At 36.3% G+C, this 26,287-nt stretch overlaps 2 protein-coding genes across 2 annotated transcripts in view; one reads left to right on the top strand and one right to left on the bottom strand.

Moving 5' to 3' along the window:
- The window catches only part of LOC140151007 (E3 ubiquitin-protein ligase RNF217-like), an 82,577-nt gene that overhangs the window by 54,049 nt on the left and 2,241 nt on the right, over nt 1-26,287 (top strand). The window lies entirely within an intron of this gene.
- The window catches only part of LOC140151005 (kelch-like protein 18), a 76,232-nt gene continuing 56,288 nt past the window's right edge, over nt 6,344-26,287 (bottom strand). Inside the window, 5 exon segments of the mRNA XM_072173192.1 lie at nt 6,344-7,895; nt 9,948-10,140; nt 13,195-13,335; nt 14,726-14,768; nt 14,770-14,958. Coding sequence (XP_072029293.1) covers nt 7,673-7,895; nt 9,948-10,140; nt 13,195-13,335; nt 14,726-14,768; nt 14,770-14,958 — 789 coding nt within the window. The 3' untranslated portion in view covers nt 6,344-7,672.

The raw sequence follows: 26,287 nt of genomic DNA, 5'->3' as shown, positions 1-26,287 counted from the left end.
GGTCTCGAAACTACCAATTTGCGACTTTACGCTCATTTTGTGGGAGCAGTTCACATTTTGCCTGCTTACTGCTCAAAATGTCAATCAACTACATGTACTACTCTTTATATTTGATAAGCAATTTGTACACACTCCATAATGTATGTTTTTGATTTAAATCAAAACTTATATAATCAAGGCCATTATTTTGAAAAGAAAATGATTTTTAAAAGGCGTATTTTTTAAATATTTACTGACATACTGTCATAATATATTATTAATCATTATTACATTCTATATACATGTACACAATTTTACTTACATTAAAGGCACTTTGGTGCTAAATATATAGGCAAATCTACACACAATTCTTATAAATGTCCGTCTCACAAAGAAAACAGTTAAAATAATGTATACATAAAATCTGAGTATTTACACGTTTGTAAGTTCAGTTGGTACTGAACTGCAAAATGAATCTAAAAAGGAATCAACTTCTATCTATACCATTACATAATAAGAAAAAAGTGAATCCCTGTTATAGTTGCATCATATAGGGTCCATTAAGTTATAAGTTCCCCTTAATAATTTTTTTTTTTTTATAATCGAAAAATATTTTACTTAAATGTAAGTGTAAAAGATATGTTTAGCCTTATTTGTTCTACACATATGGACCAAATTATAGCATCACACATCATTGCGTTCAGTCAAAATGGTTCGTTATGTAAAAAAAGGAGACTGTTTTTAATGTTTTTAACGTTGTTAATAGTGGCATCGAGTCCATAGGAGTCAACTCTCAAACAATACAGTAGATCAGGCCTATTCATGTGTTTGGTAAGGAAAACATGACTGATATGGACTCAGGTGCAACTTTTAAAACGGTCTTTCTTTACATAATTAACCATTGTGACTGAACACAATGATGTGTGACGCTGTAAATTGGTCCACATGTGTAAAACAAATAAGGTTACACCTAACTTTTAACATTTTTACATTTTGTAAAATATTTTTCTATTTATTTTAAAAAGTATTAGGGGGGAACTTAGGGGGCCCTATAGTTTTGACTGATATATTTTACAAGTCTTTGTCTTATTGATGATGAATTAGGTCATGACATAACTGTCAATATATCACGGTTGTTTGATGTATATAGAATTGGGTTCATTATTAACTAAATACAAACTATAGATGGCGCTATTTATCCTAAATCATATTTCTTAATTTGCAAGGGGTAGATGATTAATACTGCCTTTAAAGCAGATGGAATAGGTGAAACAAGCAGCGAAGAAATTTTATAAGCATAGTTCATCAAAAAATAAAAGAAATTGTTCGTATTAAAAGCTTAAAAGAGTAATTTTCAGTAACTAAACAGCGCCACAATTTTGTCATAAATAGGTACATTTTATATCCAAAAGCTTTAAAAATGATGCAAAAGTGAATAATTTGGTATCTAGGGGAAATGTAAAGTTGAAAATGACTCAAAAGCATCTGTATACATTAGCATTATATCGCTTTTAGCTGTTTAAGCCTAAAATTGGGTTGTACATGATATTTTATTTGAAAAACTAATAAATGATCACATCAAACAGCCATGATATGATTGCTATTCTAAATCCTGCTTTTGCCCATTGGTTTGACACTCCACTAGGGATGTAATGAAGACAATCAAATTAGCAATTTCACTTAACTACTTCAAGTTGAGTGTAGAACCACATATTAGATCCTATAGGTTATCAGATTTTACCTCATCTGCACGTGAACCCTTTCTAACTTAAATCTGCTGCATTTGTACATTTGTTAACAGTCTTGAGAATATCACCGGCTAATAATAATCCAACATGTAAGATTCAATGATTTAGACCTTTGTTCGACAGTTGCAGTCATGTTACAAACAAATTGCTGCTTTTGCTATTTTTAATTCTTGGACAAAAGTGTTCTTGCCGAGCCTCAGGAGCTCCGAGCTGCTTAATTAGTAACAACATTGCGTGGCGTGATCGGTTTAATCTGTTTTGAGCTGTGCATAGTTTACAATGTCTTATGTGTGTCAAATACTTGTGGATGCACTCTTTGCTGTCAAATTGTACATGTCGTAATGTAAATATACAAATGTAGCAGCGGTACTGATCAAATACCATTAGTGTCTGTACAACACTACCAGCTGCATAGAGTACCGAAGTGATGACATCACAGAAAACTTTTTTTTTGCATTTCAGTGTTTTGAATACCATGTATCGGTGGAGCATGATGAAAAACATCCACAGTCCAAATTTGGTGGGAATCGGATCATGAGGGCCCCGAGATATGGCTGCATGAATACCTAATTAGCCCCATTGAAATCAGTGTAAATTGGCCTGGTTCCAAACAGTTATGAATTCAAAAAAGAAGAAAATTTTATGACGTCACACTTCGGTATATAGAAGTCAACTGGTTGCTAGGCCTAGGCCATGCAAGGGACCGGGGCAAGGGATTTCTGATCAAAATATGATAATTATCGCTTAAAGTGATGGATATATCCAATCTCAAATTTCTTGGAAAGACAATTGAAAGAATTGTTTCTAACAGAATTTCAAACCATATCAATAAATTTTCCCTATCAGATCCCTATCAATCAGCTTATAAACACTACCATGGAACAGAAACTGCTCTTCTTCGAGTTAATAATGACATTCTCACATCACTTGACAATGGCCAAATCACAGCTTTGATTCTTCTCGATTTAAGTGCTGCATTTGACACTGTTGACCACAATATTCTTCTTTCCCGTCTTCACTATTATCTTGGCATTCAAGATCTTGCCCTGGACTGGTGTAAATCATACCTTACAAATAGGTCATAATATGTTCGCATTGGCAATGCTACTTCTCATTCTACCATTCTTGATTATTCTGTGCCTCAAGGCTCTGTACTTGGACCTCAGTGGTTTACCATTTACACCTACCCTGTACGGAATATCATTCTTCGCCATCAATTGAATTATCATGTTTATGCGGATCGACACGCAACTTTATTTATCATTTGAATCTTCTCAACATAGTGCTAATTCTGCAATTGCTTCTCTTGAAATTTGTATCAGTGAAATCCGTAATTGGATGAAATCAAACTTCTTGAAATTAAATGATGATAAAACAGAATTTCTTCTGTTTGGATCCCACCAACAGCTCTCTAAAATCAACATTGAAAATGTTTGCATCGGTGACTCTGCAATTGCCTTATCTTCCAAAGCACGCAATTTAGGTGCATTTTTTGACACTCACATGACCATGCAACCTCATATCTCTAATGTCATTTGTTGTTCAGCGCTCCAACTACGTAACATCAGCCGGATCCGCAAATACCTAAGTCGCGATGCTACTGAACAAATTATTCACTCATTCATCTCTTCTCGCTTGGATAACAACAATGCACTTCTTTATGGATTACCAGCAAACCAACTCTATCGCCTTCAGAAAATTCAAAACACTGCCGCTCAATTTTACTTTCACCAGAAAATATTGCCATATCACGCCAATCCTAAAGGAACTGCATTGGCTTCCTGTCACACAAAGAATTGTTTTTAAACTTATGTTGATTGTATATAAATGTATTAATGATATTGCTCGTTATATTTATATCTGAACTCCTTTTACATTATGTTCCCACCCGTGCACGCTTCGATCTGGAAACATGCAACTTCTTCAAGAAAGAAAATCCAACCGCACATGGGGTGACAGATCATTTGCAACCGCAGCTCCACGCCTATGGAATGAACTGCCTATTTATATCAGAACTGCTAAAAATGTAACTGTGTTTAAAAAGTTGTTAAAAACTCATCTTATGTCAGAGACATTCTGTAATTCTTAAGTTATGTTTCTTAATTTAGTTCCAGTTTTCTTTGTCTTGTTAGTTTTTGTTTGTTTGTTTTGTTTTAGTGCCTTGAGCGCTCTTAATTGAGTGGATATGTGCCTTGTCGCTATTATTATTATTATTATTATTATATTGACATAAAGAACTACTACACTCATTGCAACTGCTAAATTATTGGTAGAGGTTGCAATATTAGGAAAATCCCACAATAAGTTTTCATTACACAATTTTAATATTCCCCCCATTTCCCTATACAGCAGATTCTATTGTGAGCTGATTATTGTACCTTCACTGCATGCCCTGGTTGGATGAAGAAAAGGGTCCCATGTACACTATGCAATTGGGTATATTGTTCTTTCTTTGAAAGCAACAATAGGCTATTCCATTTGAAATTCACATACCCCCTGTGGAAGATATGACAGGGGTGTAGATTTCAAATAGAATCATCCATTCTAGTAAAACCTTTTGAAATTCACACTCCCTATGTAGGAGATTGAGGTCATGTCTTCCATAGGGGGTGTATGAATTTCAACTGGAACAGATCAATGCTGGAACACATGGTAACTTTACTGTCTTATAGCATCTTAAAAGTATTATAAACTTCTAACATACTTGAACTTCTGCTGAATTTCTCAACTGCAAGCCAAGCATGTATTTTGGAAGGTTCAAATCCTAATCTATACAAAAGAATACTGCAAAATAGAGACAACAAGAACCCGGTTATATGTGACCCGCTCTGACGAAACCTGCCATAAGTCGCACTCAGTCATTTTGAGATACAGCGAGTCAAAGTTGGGAAAGGGGTGAAAAACCTTGCAAATTTTGTTTTTCAGTTTTTGTTATTTTTTGATTCCTTAATATGTTTATTTTAACCTACCACTGAAAATAAAGTATTCTTTTACGTCTAAAGTACCCAAATCTAGCATCTTCTGAGCCAAACCAAGTCCTTTAACATGTCCGAGTCATTAAAGCCATTTAAAGCCATTTTCTTGCATTTGTCTTTCCTTTTTTGTGTCGCTTCCCCACTTCCTGTTGAAAGACCATAGAATGAAGACCACATGTCCAAGAAACATAATTTTGGTATAAAATGAAAGCTGAAGACCTATACTAAATGATGACATCAAAAACTCAATTTTCAAAAATAGTGACTTATGTCTGGTTTTGTGGGAGCAGGTCACATATATGGTCAGCTAATATTCACTTTTCTTTTTTGGGTATCCCTTAGGCATGTACAGATACAGATATAGAGTTTGATACATGTTAGATACAGAGTTCAACGCATGCATGCACACCTATATTCGTCCTTTGCACGGATCCGCCATCTTGCTACCAAAATGAGGTTCTCCCTACAATTTTGAGATGACTGTGCGATCGGCGAATATGGAGTGCCGATTCCAGTACTATCAAACCTAACCAGCAAGTCTCTCATCAAGTAATACCCATATATATTTTGAGCATGCAAAATAGAATTCAACGCTTGAATAAACATGTTGTCACATTTTGTACCATCAATTTGTTTTAAATTAATGACAATCAAACTTCAGTATTCCACAACAATTTTATATGAGTTCAATGGTAATGTGACCAGATCAGTCCAATCAGGCTAAAGTCGGCAATAATGAAACTGAGAAATATAAGCAAAAAGTGAGGAGGAAAAACCAACAATAACCCAAGTATTCAAGAGACCTGAAGATTCAACATCAATAATTCTATGTACTGAGCAAGTTAGTAATGGTAGTAACTCAATTTTCAACATTTCCGACTTTAGCCTGAGTGGATCAGACTGGGTCACAATTAAATATTTAAAAACAATTTTCATCACTTCATTTTTTATACAAAAGACAATACAATGTACAACTGTGATCTGATAAACAGATCAACTTTTTTGGTTTAACATTAATAAATTGTCAAGCATAGAATTATAGTGAAGATATACTTATTATTTGAAATATCACATTACATAGAGTATTTAATTTATAATCAGAAGTTCAAATCTTAATTAATTGCAACTCTATTTCAAACAATTAAAAGTGTTCAACTTCTATCATGAGCAAACTATAATTTGCAAATTCTGGTTTAATTAAGATATGTATATTTTTCAGCAAATTTATTCAGCAGTCTGCCGATTTGGCGCTGTTTATTGCGTAAACATGGAAGTGGGTTCTGATTGGCTAATTGAAATACATAATATTGGCACCTCATTCGCAAGTCAAGCTGCGCAGTATCACATGACCTAGTTCTTTTTTCACAATAATCAGAAAGAGCAGATGGGCACCCCTGAAGGAATTTGCTGAATACTGTAATTATTACCTGACAAGTTCCAAATAGGGCAGGCCTCAGAATGCCTTAACATATATCCAAGTCCTTTCCTTGGGTGCATGCTACATGACTTTGGATTGCCACAATTTTCAGCCCATTTAGCGGGCAATTACAGTTGAAATCCACACACCACCTTAGCCTCCCACACAGGGTGTAGATTTCAAATGGTATCATCTATTCAAGTAACTCTGTTTCCATACCCCGATGGAAGACACAACCTTAATCTTCCAGAGGAGTGTGAATTTCAAATGGGATTACCTGAATGGTGACTCTGTTTGAAATCTATAACCCCTATAGCATACAAAAAGTGGCTAGGTTGTTTATACTCTAGCTGTTAATTCACTGTTGTGTCTTCTGCATTTTTGCTATACTCCTGCACAATTGACAGAAATTTCTTTTAACATGTTGTGCTTCAGGAGCTTTACAGAATAAATGACACCTTACAAGTTAGCAAACAAACCATGCTCCAGGAGCACTGTGCGGAAGATATCTCATATATTTGTTATACTCCAGACCACATTATTTTGCTGAATGATAAAGTTATTAAACACTTGTTGCTCTGTATTCTATTACCAGTTGTGAATGCGACATTTCATCAAACCTGGCCAAAGAAGGCAATTCTGAAAATCCACGTACATCATCATCAACTTGCCAAGTAAAATTCCACTCAAAATATACATTGTCAGAAATTTCAGACAAAACTAGTCCAAAATTGTATAACTTCCTGTGGATTTCTTCCAAAAATCATCTTCTGAAATATCACAATTTGTTGTTTTTGCAGGAAAATAGGCCTAAAATCAATGTTTTTCTACTCAAGCTCAAAAGTAGTTGCAATCATGGAAGCAATTATCAAGTCGCGGAATGATAGTTAAAAGACGCCTAATTGGGCTACAAATTTGCAGGCTTGGCAAACCTCAACATCACCAATGTACTTCAAAAAGACATAATTCTATTGAAAGCATAACAGCTACACTACAAGATTCCTATTGGGGCTGCCTGTACAGGTGATACTGTGCAGTACTAGTGTAGTATCAGCGCAGTACCACTGCTGGTAGGTCCTGTGAAATACATGTAGCAACAGTGGTACTGTGTAGGTACTCTGTGTGTACCAGTCAGGTGGCAATGGTGTACCTGTGCAGGCAGCCCTCAATAGGTATCTAGGAGTGATCTAGTATTCACAAAAGATTGTATTACCTTTATGTAAGCATACTCAGAGTTAAGGTCCATTCATACTACCACCGCATTTGCGATGCTTTGCTTTGCGATGCCGATATATCGATTACTTTTTGCCGCAGCTTGTCGCATTTCCAAGTTAAAATGTATTTAACTTTATTGCGATATCGCAATTTAGTAGTATGCAGCACGATGCAGTGCGACAACACACAGCATGTAGTATGAATGGACCTTTAGCCTAGTATTAAGTTGACAAAGGTGCGACGACAATACATTTAAACTCTGTGGAGTGGAATTTCTTTGATGCATGTAATGGACATAAAATCTTACCAATATTGAACATATTATAGAAATACTGTCATCATACTACGGCAGCAGCACCCCCTGCCCTTGCCATGTTCATATTACTGACAAACGTCCAGCTATCCGTATGGGGATCGTACGCCTCGACGCTACGTAGCCGATCGGACCCATCAAAGCCGCCCATGACGTAGATTTTGTTATCAAATATAGCTACTGCGGGCCATGCTCTGGCTGTGTTCATGGAATGTATGGAAGACCATTGCTGAGTTTGGGTGTTGTATCTGTGGAATATAACAAATATAAATTAGTAGACTTTTGGCCTGCATTCATAATGCACAAAAGCAGATTAAGTTATATCATTAGTCTTATATTATCAGTATAAGTCTTGGATTAGAAGTGATGTCTAAAAACTAGTGGATCGAACAAGTACTTTGGAGTTGTCAGGGCCTTCCCACCTCAGTCTCACCACAACCAGACGTTTTGTAACTATATGATTATAAAAAGACACCATACAGATACACATGCAAAACAGCTGAGCTGCCTCAATGCATTAATGTTACTGATTGAAAATTATTTTAACTATGGTATTTTTACACTAGTGCAGTACCCATGGGCAGAGCTTCAAACCTTGCTTACTATTTCTCTAAATTGTAGTAATGTTTTTGCAGGCTACTGATAAGATTACAATATCCTGCCAGTTTCTGCAAGGAATAATGTACATGTAAATTTATATATCGTCACTGGGCGGGAAAAACCTCATATGTACTTTTGGCCCTTGAACATGGATTAAGCCTTGCAGGTGTAGACTTTATATTGAAGAGGTTGCTTCATCCATGTTCAAGAGCCAAAAGTACATGCAGAAAACACCTCGTATTTACTTTTGGCCCTTGAACATGGATAAAGCCTTGTAGGTGTAGACTTTATATTGAATGGTTTGCTTCATCCATGTTCAGGGGCAAAAAGTACATACAATGTTTTACCCACCCAGTGACGATATGAGGATCAAAAGTCCCATCTGGTCAGGGAAACCTGGTCTCTTTTAGTGGTTGTTGCAATGATGTATATGATAGCCATAAAATATTACTCAAACCAGACTGGCACTTTCAAAATGACCTTGTTGAAAGTACAAATATCTTGTTATGGAATATATTACATGTCTGTCTGTGAAAACAATTAATGATCTACAATGTATCTATCTAGGAGTTGCTTAATGAGGTGTAATTTATATCCCCGGAACATCTGTTAGATTTCAAATAAATGTAGGTCACTTCATCTTTTCACATTCACAATGATATATAAAAAAAAAAAAAAAAAAAAAAGTGCAGTGATTTATAGTGCGCTACGCACAGGCACAACGCCTAGACATTGATCCACAAGCCTCAGCACACTTTACACGTTGTCGCTGACCACTATGGCCCACATCATTCCATAAACCATTAAACAACAATTCAGGGACTTTGCTGCTTCAAGAGCGCACACCCTACACATACCACAAATAACCATCGCAACCAGGATCAGCTCCCCGCGTTTCGTACGGGTTACAACGAGACAAATTAGCAGTGAGTTCCTTGTCCAGGGAATTTCAAGCTAACTCAATTTTTCCACGAAAGCATACTAGGCACCACCAGGGTTCGAACCCGCAACCTCTCGCACCATATTGCGAACGCCTTAACGATTGTGCTAACTTGACTAACTTGATATACTCCAACAAACTTCAGGAAAATAAAGTTCTCTGACGTAAAACAGTATAAGGAAACATTTTTGACCCCACACGGAGACAATGCCGGGTCATGCACTGTCAGGTCAGGTTTCCCTGGGCGTTGCCATGGCCGTGTGGCGTCATCGCGGTTTCAGCTAATGAGAGCTGCCTTCTGCTTTCATTTGTTGGTCAGCAATTGGGATAGACAGAAAAGTTTATAGGGTTGAGTATTTTCGCTCTTGTCTTGGAATCCCCCTTTTTGTTTGATTTTCATGGACAATGCGCTAACCTTTGCTTTTAATGATATAATGGCTGGAATCTTAAGTGGAGTTTCCATGAAAATAAAATTATCATGTATCCTGATAGCCAATAAGTATAACTGAAATTTAATTGCATTCTTTGTGTTTCCTTGTCTCCGTTTGGAATTAATGTTCCAATATTACCATCTACATGGTGATAAAAGAAAGCAGACGACAAAATTGCTTTAATGTGACTTTTGGGGTTATATAATTCACATTGAAATTTGACCATTTGTAACTAATAAACTCGTTGGTAAGGTTGGAGATGATTATCATAAATCGTATCCTCTTTTCTGCTAATTCCACCAAAGAAGTGATCATGTTACACATCCTACCTTTCCGCAATGTTGAAGTACTGATCGGTGTGTCGTAGTCTGCCCCCAAATGCATAGATGTAGTGATCCATGGCAACCAGTCTTAGCCCTGAGCGAGCTTTCTCCATCTCTGCTATGAATGCCCATTCTTGAGTTTCTGGGTCAAAACATTCTACTGATGCTCTGTCTGTATGATAGCTCTTGTCATAGCCACCTGGAAGGAGAGAGGGAACAACAAATTAGCATAGATGTAGTGATCCATGGCAACCAGTCTTAGCCCTGAGCGGGCTTTCTCCATCTCCAGTTTCTGGGTCAAAACATTCTACTGATGCTCTGTCTGTATGATAGTTCTGTTCATAGCCACCTGGAAGGAGAGGGGGAATAACAAATTAGCATAGATGTAGTGATCCATGGCAATCAGTCTTAGCCCTGAGCGAGCTTTCTCCGTCTCCAGTTTCTGGGTCAAAACATTCTACTGATGCTGTGTCTGTATGATAGCTCTTGTCATAGCCACCTGGAAGGAGAGAAGGAACAACAAATTAGCATAGATGTAGTGATCCATGGCAATCAGTCTTAGCCCTGAGCGAGCTTTCTCCGTCTCCAATTTCTGGGTCAAAACATTCTACTGATGCTCTGTCTGTATGATAGCTCTTGTCATAGCCACCTGGAAGGAGAGGGGGAATAACAAATTAGCATAGATGTAGTGATCCATGGCAACCAGTCTTAGCCCTGAGCGAGCTTTCTCCGTCTCCAGTTTCTGGGTCAAAACATTCTACTGATGCTCTGTCTGTATGATAGTTCTGTTCATAGCCACCTGGAAGGAGAGGGGGAATAACAAATTAGCATAGATGTAGTGATCCATGGCAACCAGTCTTAGCCCCGAGCAAGCTTTCTCCATCTCCAGTTTCTGGGTCAAAACATTCTACTGATGCTCTGTCTGTATGATAGCTCTTGTCATAGCCACCTGGAAGGAGAGAGGGAATAACAAATTAGCATAGATGTAGTGATCAATGGCAACCAGTCTTAGCCCTGAGCGAGCTTTCTCCGTCTCCAGTTTCTGGGTCAAAACATTCTACTGATGCTCTGTCTGTATGATAGCTCTTGTCATAGCCACCTGGAAGGAGAGAGGGAATAACAAATTAGCATAGATGTAGTGATCCATGGCAACCAGCCCATGGAGTGCCATCTCCATCTCTGTTATGAATGCCAATTCACTGGTTTCTGGATAACCATTCTACTGCTGCTCTGTCTGTCTGTATGATTATGACTTACCATTTCCCATATTCATAATTGGAAATGCTAATGATTGTTATGTATTTCTTGTTTTGCAAGACACAGGCAAACAAAAGTTTATACAGAAGACTATTCCTTCTTATGATTTCTGACCTACAATCTTGGAAAAAAATCCTTGGAACGCTTGGTACACTCTGTCGAAATTGGGTGCAGAATTTAATATGATCATGGAAATGACGTATATTTTGCCTGGGAACAAGCATGACATCTACAACAATGATTTATCCTTCCCCTCTCCCCATCAATCAATGTTAGAACACATTGGGAAACCGCTGAAGACATTGGCATTTCTCAACATTGAACGGGGGAGAGGGGGTGAGAATTTGCCATTATTTACATGCAAGCGTTCCAAGATTTTTTCTATGATTGTAGCTCTATTAACTTATGATAATGAGCACAGAAGTAGCTTAACAAATAACCTGATGAACAATGTTTACCTACATATTACCATTCAATGAATATTGAAATATTAAGGAAATTATGAAAGATTATAATATTTCACTCTGGAAACACAGCTAAATAAACACTTGTACTGAAATACTGCCCTCTACTGACAACATTACCTCAATCTTGTATTACAATTAAGGGTGCTAAAAATAAAATCTGTTACATGCATAACCAAGATAAATTATTGTGTTACGCATCACACTGATTGGTGCAGCATTTACAAATGATGTTTATACAGATGACAACAAAGCTTTCAGTTTAATGACTGTTATCTTGGAAGTGAAATTCATTAATCATATACCCATGATTAAGACTCTACGTTCATCTTCACAAAACAACATTTATCATCGCTGAGAGCTTAAAAGATCTACAGAATAAGGGGTTTTACAAACAGAACTTTCCAAACATAGCATATCCTAATACCGCAGCAAATTTCCCATCTTGAAAAGGTGCTAATTAATCATACTTTTAAAAAGTACTCAGGCCGTAATGCGTGTCCCTCTGTCAATGGAGGGACTAGAGCCACCTCCTGGGTCCACCACAGATCAATACATGGATTCTTAGCTATTGGCTGTAGAAGTGATGATGTAACAGGATAGCAATAGATGAATACAATTTTTGAATATATGTGACACAGTCTGTTCCATGGGTCCAAAGGCGGTATTTTTGAAAATTGATGTATTTATGTATTTTATTGTTTTTACTCTGTATGTTTACCTTTATCTCAATTTAAAATTTGCCACCTTTGACCCCATGGACCAGATTGTGTCACGTATAGCCCTGCACTACAACGTTCACACAGTACTTATGTATTGAACAATAGATGTCAATGAAATGCTCATCACTGTACCTGCAAGATTAGTATCTTTGAAAAGAGCGGTATTGTATTCAATCTATAATTGCAGACATACACGGGTGATGAGTGCAACCTGCTTGTAGTGCAGGGCGATATATTCAAAAATTGCATTCCTCTATTGCTATGGTAGTTAATCCTGTTACATCACCACTTCTACAGTAAATAGCATGTTCATAATATTATCATATCATCAAGTAGTTTCCTGTGTTTTCATTGGATAAGCACCCTAATTTACTGACATGATATATCTCGTTATCATACCTACTGAGCGCATCAGATGCACATATCGACGCATTGTATCATGTTAGTAAGGACATACACATGCGCGGCTCTGCATGACAACTCGCACAGCAACGATTGTTTCATAACAATCATGGTGCTTCAATAATAGGCTACAAAGTCGGTGTATCTGTATTGAAACACAGATTTCACTGAGATTTGCCACTTTGAAAAAAAGAGAGCTTTTCTGATCGAAATTTGCAGCGAAAAGCGGGTTTCAGTGGTCTCACCAGAGTTGAGTTGGTGTGGAAGATGACCGTGCTGGTTAACTCTCAAACTTTACTGGAGAATTAGTCCTACTTTACGAGGATTATCGTGTAGATGGGTTTGAGTGAAATTGTTCCAGCCAAGAATTTACGCCCAAACCTCACCTAATAACTAATAGTATCTCACCTGCCACATAGAGTTTCCCATCGTATACGGCCACACCACATCCAGCTCTGCGTTGTTTCATACTTGGTGCAAAATGCCACTGGTCAGTGCGTGGATTATAACATTCCATTACATTGTGACTTGTATTGTTATCTTCTCCTCCTAATTAGAATAAAAAACAAGAAAAAAAGATGATTTAATTTTCTCTTTAGACTACAAAATTCTGTATTATCAATATGGTATTTGACCTAATTAACATCTGTCCCCTAGAAGCGCCCTCGCAAAGTTTTCGAGTGATAACCGTTTAAACGCCCCTTTTCAATGCATTCAAATCGTGGGGTGCATTACATAGGGACCGATCTATGCTTTACAGTAAAATCTATAGTGATGGATGTTGAGCTCTCAAAATTATTGCACAAGACATAGTGATGGATAACTTTGGCAATCTATTACATATGTCAGATGTACGATTATACTACATTTTAACGTTTTGAAGATATCTTTCAAGGGTCTACATTACTGGCAAGTTTATAATCTAGATGCCTAATATAATTCAACATTTTCCCGATGCCCATTTTTTGATTACTTTGCGATCAACGTCCGTCACTATGTAATGTACCCTGGGTTTGACATCCGTCACTATGTAATGTACCCGACAAAATGTCTCAATAAATTGACCTTCTAAACCTTCCAGGTTTTTATTTTATTTTATTTCTGAAATTAAACCTTGATTTTTATTTCTGTGTTAAAATAAATGCACCCTGAAGGTGCTGACTTAAGCACCCGGCGGCGCTTTGTGAGGGCGCTTCTAGGGGACAGATATTAAGTCAAATATGGTAATTAAAGAATGAGAAAATTTATCGGCAAACTAAAAGTGCAACAATTCAGTTCTTTAAAATACTTCTTTAAAATACTTCTGGTAATATTAACCCGACCTACAAAAGCCGACAAAAGTGCACTATCCTTTAAGATTGATAAATGCAATCATGTCACCACCACATGTTTTAGTTCACTTCACACACACCATTGCTGTAATACATAACTCCATCCCTCCACAGTTGCCACCATTTCAGACTCAATGCACACAATACCAAGAAGCAACATTCTACATAATAGGAGCAACCATCAAAATTCCTACAATCTTGGTACTTTGACTAAATTGAGGGATGGAATCACCTGATTTGACGAATATACTTGCATAAACTTTTCTGCTACTTGGTGGCAAACTCAGGGTGACCATTATACAAAAAGGTCTAAAAGATGATGAAATTAATGGGTGGTTCAGCAGCTGCCAAAACATTCCTTTAAAAAAATTAGGGAAAACAGGACAATTTTACACTGTTATTACTATACTGCCATAAGTTGACACTTGCAAATGTAGTCCCATTTAAAAAATATCAAAACAGTGACTTTATTGCATGGTACTAGCCCAATTTCCATTGAAAAAACAGTGAATTGTTAAAGTTGCGACAAGGAAGGGATCACAAAATAGCCCCATTGTGAGATTATAGAATGTTTCGGCAACTCTGCACATCTCTCCATCACCACTTACCCAATGCATAAAGCATGCCTCCTAAAGTGGCTATGGCGATGAAAAGAGCGAGGCACATTAAGACTTTGTCGTTGTTTCCAACACTTGAGTAAAGGATCGTAGGATTCGGTATGTCCGAGGTACATGGTGTCATCATCCCGGCCTCCACTGAAGGCACACTCTCCGCCGACTGCATACAAAAAGCCATTCAAGGTAGCTGCGCCGACTGCTGTACGGGATATTACCATGCTTTCCTGTAGATAAGGAATAGCATCAAGAAATGCGACAAATTTAATGAAAATCCGCAATAATTATAAACTAATATTATTTTGAGCATTCGTAACACTTTGAACTCCCGGGGGGTACTCACTCAGTACAAATGACTATACGGCGACGTGCCACAAACATTGGTAGCATTTTCGGCATTTTGTATATCAATGACCCTTTCCAAAGTTAATTTTGGATATGGATGGGTCCTTTTTTCAAAATTTGCTTAATTTTTTTTTAATAGCCCAATTTTGCCTCACTGTAAATGGACACTAGAAAAAAATCTGCTAACCATCAACAACACATAGCTGAGACTCTTGCTCAAGGAAAGCAGCCTCCCTCCATACACACCTATCTCATTAAACTCAAGATTTTACTTTAATCAGGTCGCGGCATATCTTGGTTATAGCTTGATTGTGAATTAATGCATAATGAAAACCCAGCAAGGCAGTCTCAAGTTGTCAAAATGTGTTGCTCATCCAGACATCACCAACTCTGCATGCAAGTCATGTCCATCATGTAGTGAGCTACCATATAAGTACTACACATTTTGCCTATACAACCATTTCATTTCCATGTGTATAACGTAAGCAAAGACTTTCAATACTTCTATTACAAATTGTGAAAACTTTGCTATTTACTTTAATGGCAATTTAAGCAGTATGTAGACAGGATCTTAATGTAATTCCTTTAAATACTATTTATGCTTAAATATAAATACACAGCCAACTATATGAGAATTTTTTATTTAATAAAACTGCAATATACAAGAGTAGTTTCATAATTGAAGATTTCCCCCCATGTTCATATCCACACATTAAATTAAGTTGCACATTGTACAACCACATTATACAACCACATTATTATATTAGATGATATACCGTATTTGTTCCATTAACCACCCAGGGCGCTTAACAAAGTCATTTTGGGTGGGAACTTATTTTTTACATTGTTTAAGTCGACAATACGTAAAAAAGGCAAAAAATATTCATCCATCATCATCAGTGTGTCATATGTTTTAGACCATGATTCAGATTTGCATGAGCATTTAATCCGGGGGGGGGGGGTCACTCCCATTGTGGCCTGTACACCATCCGCGATAATAAAAATGCGTAAAAAGGGTGTCAAAAACATGAAATATTGGAAAAAAGGGTAGCAAAATTATAATTGCTAATACGCGGAAATGAAATTTAGGGTATGAAATTTGATGCAAGGAATAAAATCCCTGTTTAGGGTGTTAAAACCCCTGTTTAGGCTATCGTTTTAGCCAAGGGTTAAATCCTTGTTTAGGATGCTTTTCAAAAGTTGATTATCGCGGATGGTGTACAGGTCACAATGGGAGTGACCCCGGGCATTTAATAAACTAATATCACTTACAGTTTGCTTGTTGTAAAGTCACTGGGTGGGCGCTTATAGGGGCATGGGCGGTTAATGGAACGAATATAGTACATGATATACTGGTTAATATTAACATCGCTTATATTACTGGGAAATATTTCACCAACCCCACCTGGCACATGTCATTATATTAATAGTAATTACATATTTGTATAAACTATATCAAATAAAGTATTCTATTCAAGTTATCCATCAAAATCAACCTCCTAACCGGATGGATAGGCTGGAGGAGGCTTCTGTGTGTGTTGTCTGCCCTACTTGTTGTTCCACTCACTAGCGGTGTCAGGAATTTTTTTATTTCGGGTTTTTACTGGAGGGGGCAACAGGGGAGTAGGGCAAGAGTTCCCGTGGTGCTGCCACTGCTGTTGCCCAAGAAAGGCAACAGGAAAGTGGGGCAAGACCCCTGTGGTGCCACCACTGCTTTCACATAACCCTATCCCTAAATCAGGGGTCCCAACATTTTTTTAAATCCTGCCCCATTTATTAAAATTTTGCCCACTTGCAACTCTACCAGTATGTTGATAAAATTGTGTCGCATGCCCAAACTTATTATTTGATAGCTCTTGTGACCCCCGCATTTGCAACTTGCAACCCAAAATGGGGTAACGGTCAAGCACTGCCTTAGCTAGCAACCCATCTCTGTCTTGTGGATGACCGATCAAAAACTTCGACAGTCTGAAAATTGCCCAGGCTGTCCATAACCCTGCTGTGCCATAAACCCAGATGATATAAATTTATAGTAGAATTTACTTAAAAAAATTAACATTTAAATGTAAAATGAACTTTAAGCCTATAAATGTCTATAAGAAGGCAATTTCTGATGCATTATCGCAGTTCCAGCATGATGAACAGGCATCATTATAGATTATTGTAAAACTTGTTGGTCCTAATTTGTCACATGGTAGTATACTCTCTGGTAGCTTAAGGTCACAAATTTATGGTCATCGAGTCTGTGGATGGGCAGTTTTTGGATCCTGGCTAAACCATAGACAGTAGAGGCTAAAGTCACCCTTGGTCATTATGACCTATTGGTTACAAACCACTGCCATATAAACATGATAAACTGTTCATCATATCAATGACCAGGCCCATCCCAAGATTTATTTTAGGGGTTCAGGGAACTAAAAAAGTGGAACTTCTGTGACTTTTTCCTTTAAAAAAAGGGCAGATTTCAACATTTTTCATGAAAAAAACCCAACAAAAACGAACATGAACTAGCTATGCCAGCACTTGTTGTGATGTGGTGCTATCTAAACATATTGCCTGATGGTGTGATGTGGTGAATTAAGCTATCTTGCAGCATAAATTAATGAGATTAATAGCACCATCTTAAATGAGTTCTGACAGGCAATGCACTAGAGCATCTTCAGCAAAAACACACCTCATTGTATGTTTCAACATAGACTCTGAAGACATGGTTTTTACTGTCTTTGTGTAAATTTACACATCAATTCCTCTTTTTGCAATGTAAATCATAATTAGTACTCTTTTAGGGCTCGATTTACAAATACTTGAGTATTCATAAAATACCCTAAAAATTTGTGAAGCTCAACATCATCTGGGAAAAAGGACCTACAGGTGCTTTCTTGTATAATCATGTAATGCACGAAAATTAAACTGACCCATGCATCGAAAAAAACGATATACTCTCTATATTACAGGCAATCAGAAAAGTGGACATTAGTGCTACTTTTAAACATGTGTATAAAACCCAGTTGTGCCGGTATCCACTCCCGGTATCTATGATAAAATAATGTACAAATTTTGCACTTGTGCGCAATCAGCGAGCTACGTACACGCACTGTGCCGGTATCTACTATGATAAAATGTTGGACCTGCCTATAATTATTACACAGTAGAGGATATCAAAACAAAAATTCATATCATTTACTCTCTAATCAGAATGCCAAAAGTTATACATATAAATCTGAGCAACCTGGAAAAGGGTACTTTTTTGATACACACTTTACATCTCCAGTAAATAGCTACACTTTCAGTGTATTAAGTCACTGTACAGGATCTTGTGAAAGGAAACATTCCCCTTGGAAAGGGCACATGCTCATGCTATTCTAAATATAGACCCATTTACAAACGAATTGGAATTATGAAAGTGAGAAATGCTTACTTGACACCCTACAAAACAGCATCATGCAAAAACCCAGGAAGAATTTGAAATGTTAAAGTTAAATGAGATATGTTTGCATTCATGAGGCAGGGGTGACATACTTGCAAGAATAAAGTGGCAACGAAAAACAAAAGAACCCTTTCTATAGGCCCGGCCGACCCAGATTTTGCATTTTGGAGATTTTCTTTAGCTGTATGGTCAAAGTAAAAAAGTGGATTTTGACAGCAACTTTAGGGAGAAAATGTTCAAAATATGGTGTTTTGTTTTTTCAGATTTTCAAGCTTTCGATGACTTTTTACATTTAGCTTTCAAAAAAAGAAGAAAAAAATTGCAGCCGACCGACTGACGCTACTTGGAAAGTCCACCTGTCCTAAGAACAAGTTTTTTTTTTTTTTTTTAGGGGATATTGTTGTAAATATATGCCTGTGTACTACATTGTAAATAGCAAAGGTGACAATGGGTCCTACATGTATGTAGGGTAATGCAAAAGATAACTGTATCAATGTCCCAGCTTCACAGCTTTATACTTCAAAATAATATATTACATACAAACTTTTGTCTTTGATAAACATTGGCCAGGATTGAAAGCTAATAACTGACAGGCATTCATCATGGATTAGTTTTGCAAAAAACTTTTTCAAACCTATAACAAATTTGGTGTAAATTCATGTTTCCAAAAGGAAAATGTGACTTTTAAGAAAACTATTATGTCTGAAGTTAACAAACCCCATGAAAATTTAACTTCTGGTTAGAGGCAATTTATCAGTTACTGAACCAAAAAGCAACAAGAGAATTTGAGTGCTTTTACCAATAACTCATATTATCAACATCAGACTTAATGAAGTTACATAATGTCATCATTATGAGAATGCACTCACAAAATAGAGAACCAGTTACATTTTTTACATAATTTGAGGTTTGTGTAGTTCAGAAAAAAAACACCAGATAATTAACTTTAAAATTGATACTAAAATAATATTAATTGAATGAATAATTTTCAAGATATGAATGATTTTGCAAATGGTATCATGATACTTTGCTTTCACTGTCATTTGGAGAAACAGGCCAACTTAACACAGGAAACAATAGGGATATAGTTTTACTCTTGATTATTGATTAAATAATTGTCAATTCAATGAGCTCAAAGCAAAATTTCATCCCCATTCAATAACCATGACACTAGATATTTGAAAAAAAACCAGAGAATGTCATCTTTAAATTAACAATTATAACTTTATAAAATGTCTAGGTGACATGCTCCCTGTTTGTGGGAGCTAGTCACATAATATGTTCCATTTGTCTTCATTTTCATTGTTTTCAACAGAAATATCTAAGTAATCAATGTCTAATTCTGATGGTGTTTATGTCACAATCTGCAACATGTGCAGTTAAGGGCTGGGGTATGAACGTTTGGACGATTTTATTGTGGGACATTAGAGCACATCAGACATATCTAATTGCATTCTGAATACAAAGAATGTCCTTCTGATATCAAATAATTTTTATTTTTTCAAATTAGCAATTTAATACACATTTTATGGCAAATCATTAAAAATTGATATTTTTGATATTTAACAGTACTTGACGTAAACTTTATAAATCTAATGATTTATACTTAAAGTGTATGTAGGTGGGATGAAAAGCTTTTTGGGGGAAAAATCCATATCTTCAATACGAAAGGTCAAAATTTTCAATTGATCGTCGGCTTTTCCTCCCAGCTACATACACTTTAAGAATACGTCATTAGATTTATAAAAATTTACTTCGAGGACTGTTATATCAAAAATGTGAAAAATATCAAAATTTAATAATTTGTCATAAAATTTGTATTATATCGTGAATGTCAAAAAATTAAAATTATTTGATATCAGAAAGACATTCTTCGTATTCAGAATGCAATTCGATATGTCTGATGTGCTCTCATGTTCCACAAAAAATACTGTCGAAACGCTCAAAACGCTCATTCCAGATCCCTTAATAAAGGTAAAAAATTGATTTGAATTGATCACGTCACATATATGATAATCATGTGAGATGTACTGCTAATTTCTATGGCAATTATCACAGCTGTCTCCTATGGTGTTTTCTTTATTTCACAAAATAGCAATTGAATAAATTGTGCATTATCAGAGCACATGTTCAGGTCATTGCTACACTGAAGCCAACAGTTTAAATCTGTTTTTAGCTAATAGAAGATAATTTGACATATGATGCAAATATTCTGAATTTTAAAACCATAAGGCCTATGTAATGAAATTATTAGTTTCCTTTTTAAATTGACCAAAAATTTCATTATTTTCATAAAAAAGTCAATTATCTGAAAATTGAGATGGAAATGATCAAAATTGAAACTCAAACAATTTCTGACATCCCCTGCTGATCATAATCAGCAATTTTTCTTAGTTGTAGGGGTAGAGGATGTGGTAAATAATGGAAATTTAAGGATTACCTCATCATGTTTCTAGTGATTACAAAAATTGCAATATTTTTTTCATTTTAATAAAAACAAATTCAAATCTGTTCTCAATATGTTGCAAAATGTCTGTAATGATAATCTAAGCATTGATACCTGTTTTGAGATGGTCTTCCATCAACAATATTGGTAATAGCCATGTAAATGAAAGTTTTGACAATAATCAAATTTTCCAAAATAATGAATAATGAAATCATGACCTCATATTTCCCTGAAACAAATGTGACGGGAAACTAATCATTTCATTTCATTAGCCTAATGGTACAGACTAACACAAATATGGAAATATCAGAAAAAACGTTTCCAACGACCTTGGACAAAACATAATAAGGATGGTTCATACGATTATATGGATAAATGCAATTATTTTTATCCATATGGTCGTAATTTCTGCCATTATGATACCATCAAGCAAAGGTAATTTGCATTTTTTAAATTATTTTACGATTTCCTATTTGCAAGGTTATAAATTACATACTGAAAATCTCGCCCAAATGGAACTAATGTTTCCTTCTATTTGGCAACTGCTGCTGAAAAAAAGAAATTGATCAATTCATTTAAACATATCTCAAAATCAATTTGAGGGTGAGGGTGTGCAAAAAGGCCCTATCTGCAATAGCTGCCCTATAGACATTTAATAATTTCCATATTCTACATTGTACATATATTAACTAATATGACACACGGCAGCTACTACTGATGAGGCTTTCTGGCACTTAAACTCTGAAAATTCACCAAAATCCGGCTCTTTGTGCTTGATTACACTGCACAATGATATCACAATGTAAAACAATAATCTTGCCTTGAAATTGAATTACTTAGTACAATATAATTTCATAAGGTAATATTGCTTGTATTAAAAATGGGCAAAGAAATATTGTAATTTTGCAATTATTGTTGTTGCTATTTTGTTTTTTGTTATTTAATTTTTGTTATTATTATTATTTTTTTTTTGCCATTTGCCTAAATTTGACATTTTGCCTCACATAGTGGGATTTTCTGTAATGTTTTACTCTGACCCCGACTAGAGGTAGGGGTGGGGTAAACTGGAACAAATTTTGATAGTAAAATGCTCTCCCTATATGTGAGATAAATTGCATATTACAAAGTAAAGAATTGCAAGAAATTGATCTTTAGGTATTTTGGACTGGTTATCATTCCTACATTGTAGCCATCAGGTACTGATCATAACCAATTCTAAAACTTAACAAGTTGAGTTTAAGCACCCATGGTCCAATCAACAGCTTCAATGACCCCCCAAACTTCAGTACGTACAGTGCCTGATCATGAAAAAAGACCCTTTTTATGTGAATCTTTGGCCATGCATGATACCCCCTGGCCAATGACCAGTGCCCCACCCCCAGCAAACTTCTTACATGGGAAATGTTGGTCAAGACCATTCAATCAAGATTGAAACTTCATTCACAGACCATCCTCCTTTAATATGTATCTTCGTAAAATGCATACTCTGAAGTATGAGCAAGTGGATCTGAAAGCTCCAGTTACATGTAGTTAATATTAGAAAGTGCATTACAGTTGCTGCCTGTTCAAAAGAAGGAAGGAAGGTTGAAAGCCTCGGCCTAATTCTTCTAGTTGGAGACAATGACGTCTCACCCACCCCCATGTTGTATAACAAAGTATAACATTTCCATTCTGCTATTACAGTTGATATAATACACCCCCTATGGATGACATAACTTTAATTTCCCACACAGGGGGTGTAAATTTCAAGTGGAATCACCCATTCAGGTAATCCCATTTAAAATTCACACCCCCTGTGTGGAACATTAAGGTTATGGCTTCCATAGGGGGTGTATGGAATTAAACTAGAAGAGCCAAATTACAAGTGAGTGCTTGTTCAATTTGTCAAATGTAACAGGGATTTCTATTATACATTGACTCCTGAAATAAACATCTCCCGTATCCAGTATAAACACAATTTACGCAAATTGAGAGTCCTGTACACATATAATTGACATACATCAGGAGTACTCACGGGACAGATGGGGATAAAATTACATGATTGCAACTAAATTACACGATTATAACTAAATTACCTGTGTTTTATCACATCACAGGTAGGAAAGATAATACACAGCACTGAAAAGTGTGATATAGTACAGGGAATAAACCTAGGGAATATTAAACCAAATATAGACAAAGCCACTAAACAGGTTGCTACATTTGTTACAATGAATGCGCAAGTTTGGTTTGGGTATTAAGAATCATGAAGTAGACCCCACACTATACCAGTTTTCAAAGAAAATTGGTCCCATTGGTATACCTGAAGCCCAATTGTCAAATGTAATACAAATTTCCATAGTTTTACTCAAATTTACAGACAATTATGGCTACAATGGGGGCAAATTTGGGCTATTTGTCCAAAATGATAAATTTTGACAAATCACCCATCCATATACCAATATAGGCCTTTAAAAAAAGGGTCAATGATACCAAATGGCAGAAAACATGACCCATGTTTGCAGCACATCCTGGTTTAGATCATTTGTCCCCAACTCCCTCCCCATCTGTAACAATATCACAAGTGGGTACAAATCTTATAGGTGGTATAAAGAATATACAAGAATTGTAATTAACATTTCAACCACCTCCCCACGGTTGTTTGGCGTTTATAGAATTGGCTTCATTATTAAGAAAATGCAAATTATAGATGGCGCTATTTATCATAAATCATATTCTTAATTTGCAAGGGGTAGGTAATCAATACTGTCATTTTAACAGGTGGAATAGGTGAAACAAGCAACAAAGAAATTTTATAAACATATTTCATCAAAAAAAAAGGAATTATTTTCATTAAAAGCATGAAAGAGTTATTTCCCGTTTCTAAATAGCGCCACCAATATTGTCATAAATAGATACATTTTATAACCGAAAAAGCTTTAAAAAATGCTGTGAAAGTGAATAATGTTGTAAATAAGGAGAAATTAAAGTTGGTTGAAAATGACTCAAAAGCATCTGTATACATTAGCATGATACCGCTTTAAGCTGTTTAAGCCTAAAAATTGGGTTGTACTTGATGTTTTGTTTGAAAAACTAATAAATGATCACATCAAACAACCGTGGATCCCACATCCCTTTCCAAAGAAACTACTCTTGGAATACTATTGTTTCAAGAACAGTAAACTGCTACCCCTTCTCCCCTGTGCATCATACTCCTGGATCATACTATGCAATGTTGAGAAGTGTTCTAATATTGATTGATGGTTAGAGCAGAAGTGTAAATCATTTTTGTAGATGTCCAGTTATTTGTAAACACAAGGTATGTCATTTTAAAGTGTGCTAAGTGTTCCTAGAACCTATTTTCCAAGATAGTGGTTCTGTTCATAGCAGTGATATAGTGCCTTGATGCCGAGCTTTGGCTTTTAGTAGGGATAACCATCAAAATTTCATGTTGACCCTATTGCTACAAAATATTGTTTTCTGGGTAGAACTCATCAACAGAAGTATTTTGGTGGTTAAATGGGCAAAATCGGTCAAAAACTTGTCGAATTATGAATTATCAAAGTTTCCCATTCTGACCGGTCATTGGAACGAAATAAAATGCAAGGTCCAAAAATAGCAATTGGGAGCAAAATTGGCATAAGCATATATTTACCTTTATATATTTCTTTATTTTAACATATTTGCAAACATGAAACAAGCATATTGTGAAAGTATCAAAGGGGTTTCTTATGAAATGGCACTTATCTAATCACTGGCATAACTTATTTTTTCAAACCGAGGCATTGAAATCATGCATTTAGAGGACATTTGCCAAAAATCATCCAAGATAGCCGATATGGCACAAAATCAAAATTGCACTAGAAGGTGAACTTTTTTTTCACAACCAAGAGTTTCAATGTTATTGGGTTTAATATGACCAATTAGTAGGTGTATGTAAACATACAAAGTTTTGAAGGTCATTGACTCATTCACAACAATAGAGATTATCCACTTTACTCATCATGCTCATGTGTGACTTCTAACAAAAGGCGCTGGTTCCTGTAGTATTCCTCATTCAAACCAAAGATACTCAATACATTATGAGTATCTTTGTTCAAACCAATTCAATGCTTGACCTCGGAGTTACCTGCATGACTATCATGGGCTATTTTGAAACAGTTATGGTTGCACATTCAGGTGAAAGTCCTAAACAAGGTATAGCCAGCAGCAAGTTGTAGATGGTATGGGCCTAAATATAACAAAACGTTTAGGGTTGAAATCAGGTGAAAAATACATCAAATGAGCACGAAACTTCACATTTATGTTCAGAAAGGTGTCTTCTTAGCATGATTCGAAGGAGTATGGAAATTCCAAAGGTGATTTAATTTGTAACTCAAGATCTACTTGTTCAATATTTTAACCTTTTACAGAGGGTATGACAGAGGTATTACTGGCATCTCTGCCAAATTTCAGCTCAGTAGGCTATGTGTTTCACCTGAAATTATTGACATGAATATTTTGTGCCATTCTTGAGCAGTGCTGAACTCAGCCACTGGCAATTAAGCGCACTGTGGCGATGGACCAATTTTGACTCGCACTTACAGAAAAACGAAATAAGTTCTGTTGCTGTAATTTGCAAGATAGTTACAAAATATAATTGGCAGTAACTTCCCCAATTGTTACAGAAAAATATTGAAAATTAAAAGAATGAGATCAATTTAGAAATGTCTGTGCAAACAGTGCACAGTTGAGCTCCCTGCATGTCTATGGGAGTGTTCTAATCAAGTTGATGGTTCATTGGTCATCCCTACTTTTAGTCTTGATTTTAGGGCATTGGCCTTGATGGTCAAATCATTGGCCTTGAGGGTCAAACCCTTTGCTTTGATGGTCAAGCTCTAGGTCTTGAGGGTCAAACCCTTGGCCTTGAGGGTCAAACCCTTGGCCTTGAGGGTCAAACATTTGCCCTTGAGGGTCAAACCCTTGACCTTGAGAGTCAAAACTTTGACCTTGAGAGTCAAAGCATTGGCCTTGAGGGTCAAACCAGTGGCCTTGAGATTCAAAGCCTTGGCCTTGAAAGTCAAAGCCTTGGCCTTGAGAGTCAACCCCTTGGCTTTGAGGGTCAAACCAGTGGCCTTGAGAGTCAAATCCTTGCCCTTAAGGGTCAAACCCTTGATCTTGAGAATTGAAGCATTGGCCTTGAGGGTCAAGCCATTGTCAAAGCCTTTGGCTTGAAAATCAAACCCTTGGTCTTGAGAGTCAAATCATTGGCCTTAAGAGTCAAACCCTTGGCCTTGAGAGTCAAACCCTTCATTGGTCCTTTGGATTGTACATCAGGTTTTATAAGCAACTTGTCTTTTTAATGCGACACTTCAAATAT

Source organism: Amphiura filiformis, chromosome 4, assembly GCF_039555335.1.
Source record: "Amphiura filiformis chromosome 4, Afil_fr2py, whole genome shotgun sequence".
NCBI classification, from domain to species: Eukaryota; Metazoa; Echinodermata; class Ophiuroidea; order Amphilepidida; family Amphiuridae; genus Amphiura; species Amphiura filiformis.
This window is presented reverse-complemented; position numbering and strand designations above follow the sequence as displayed.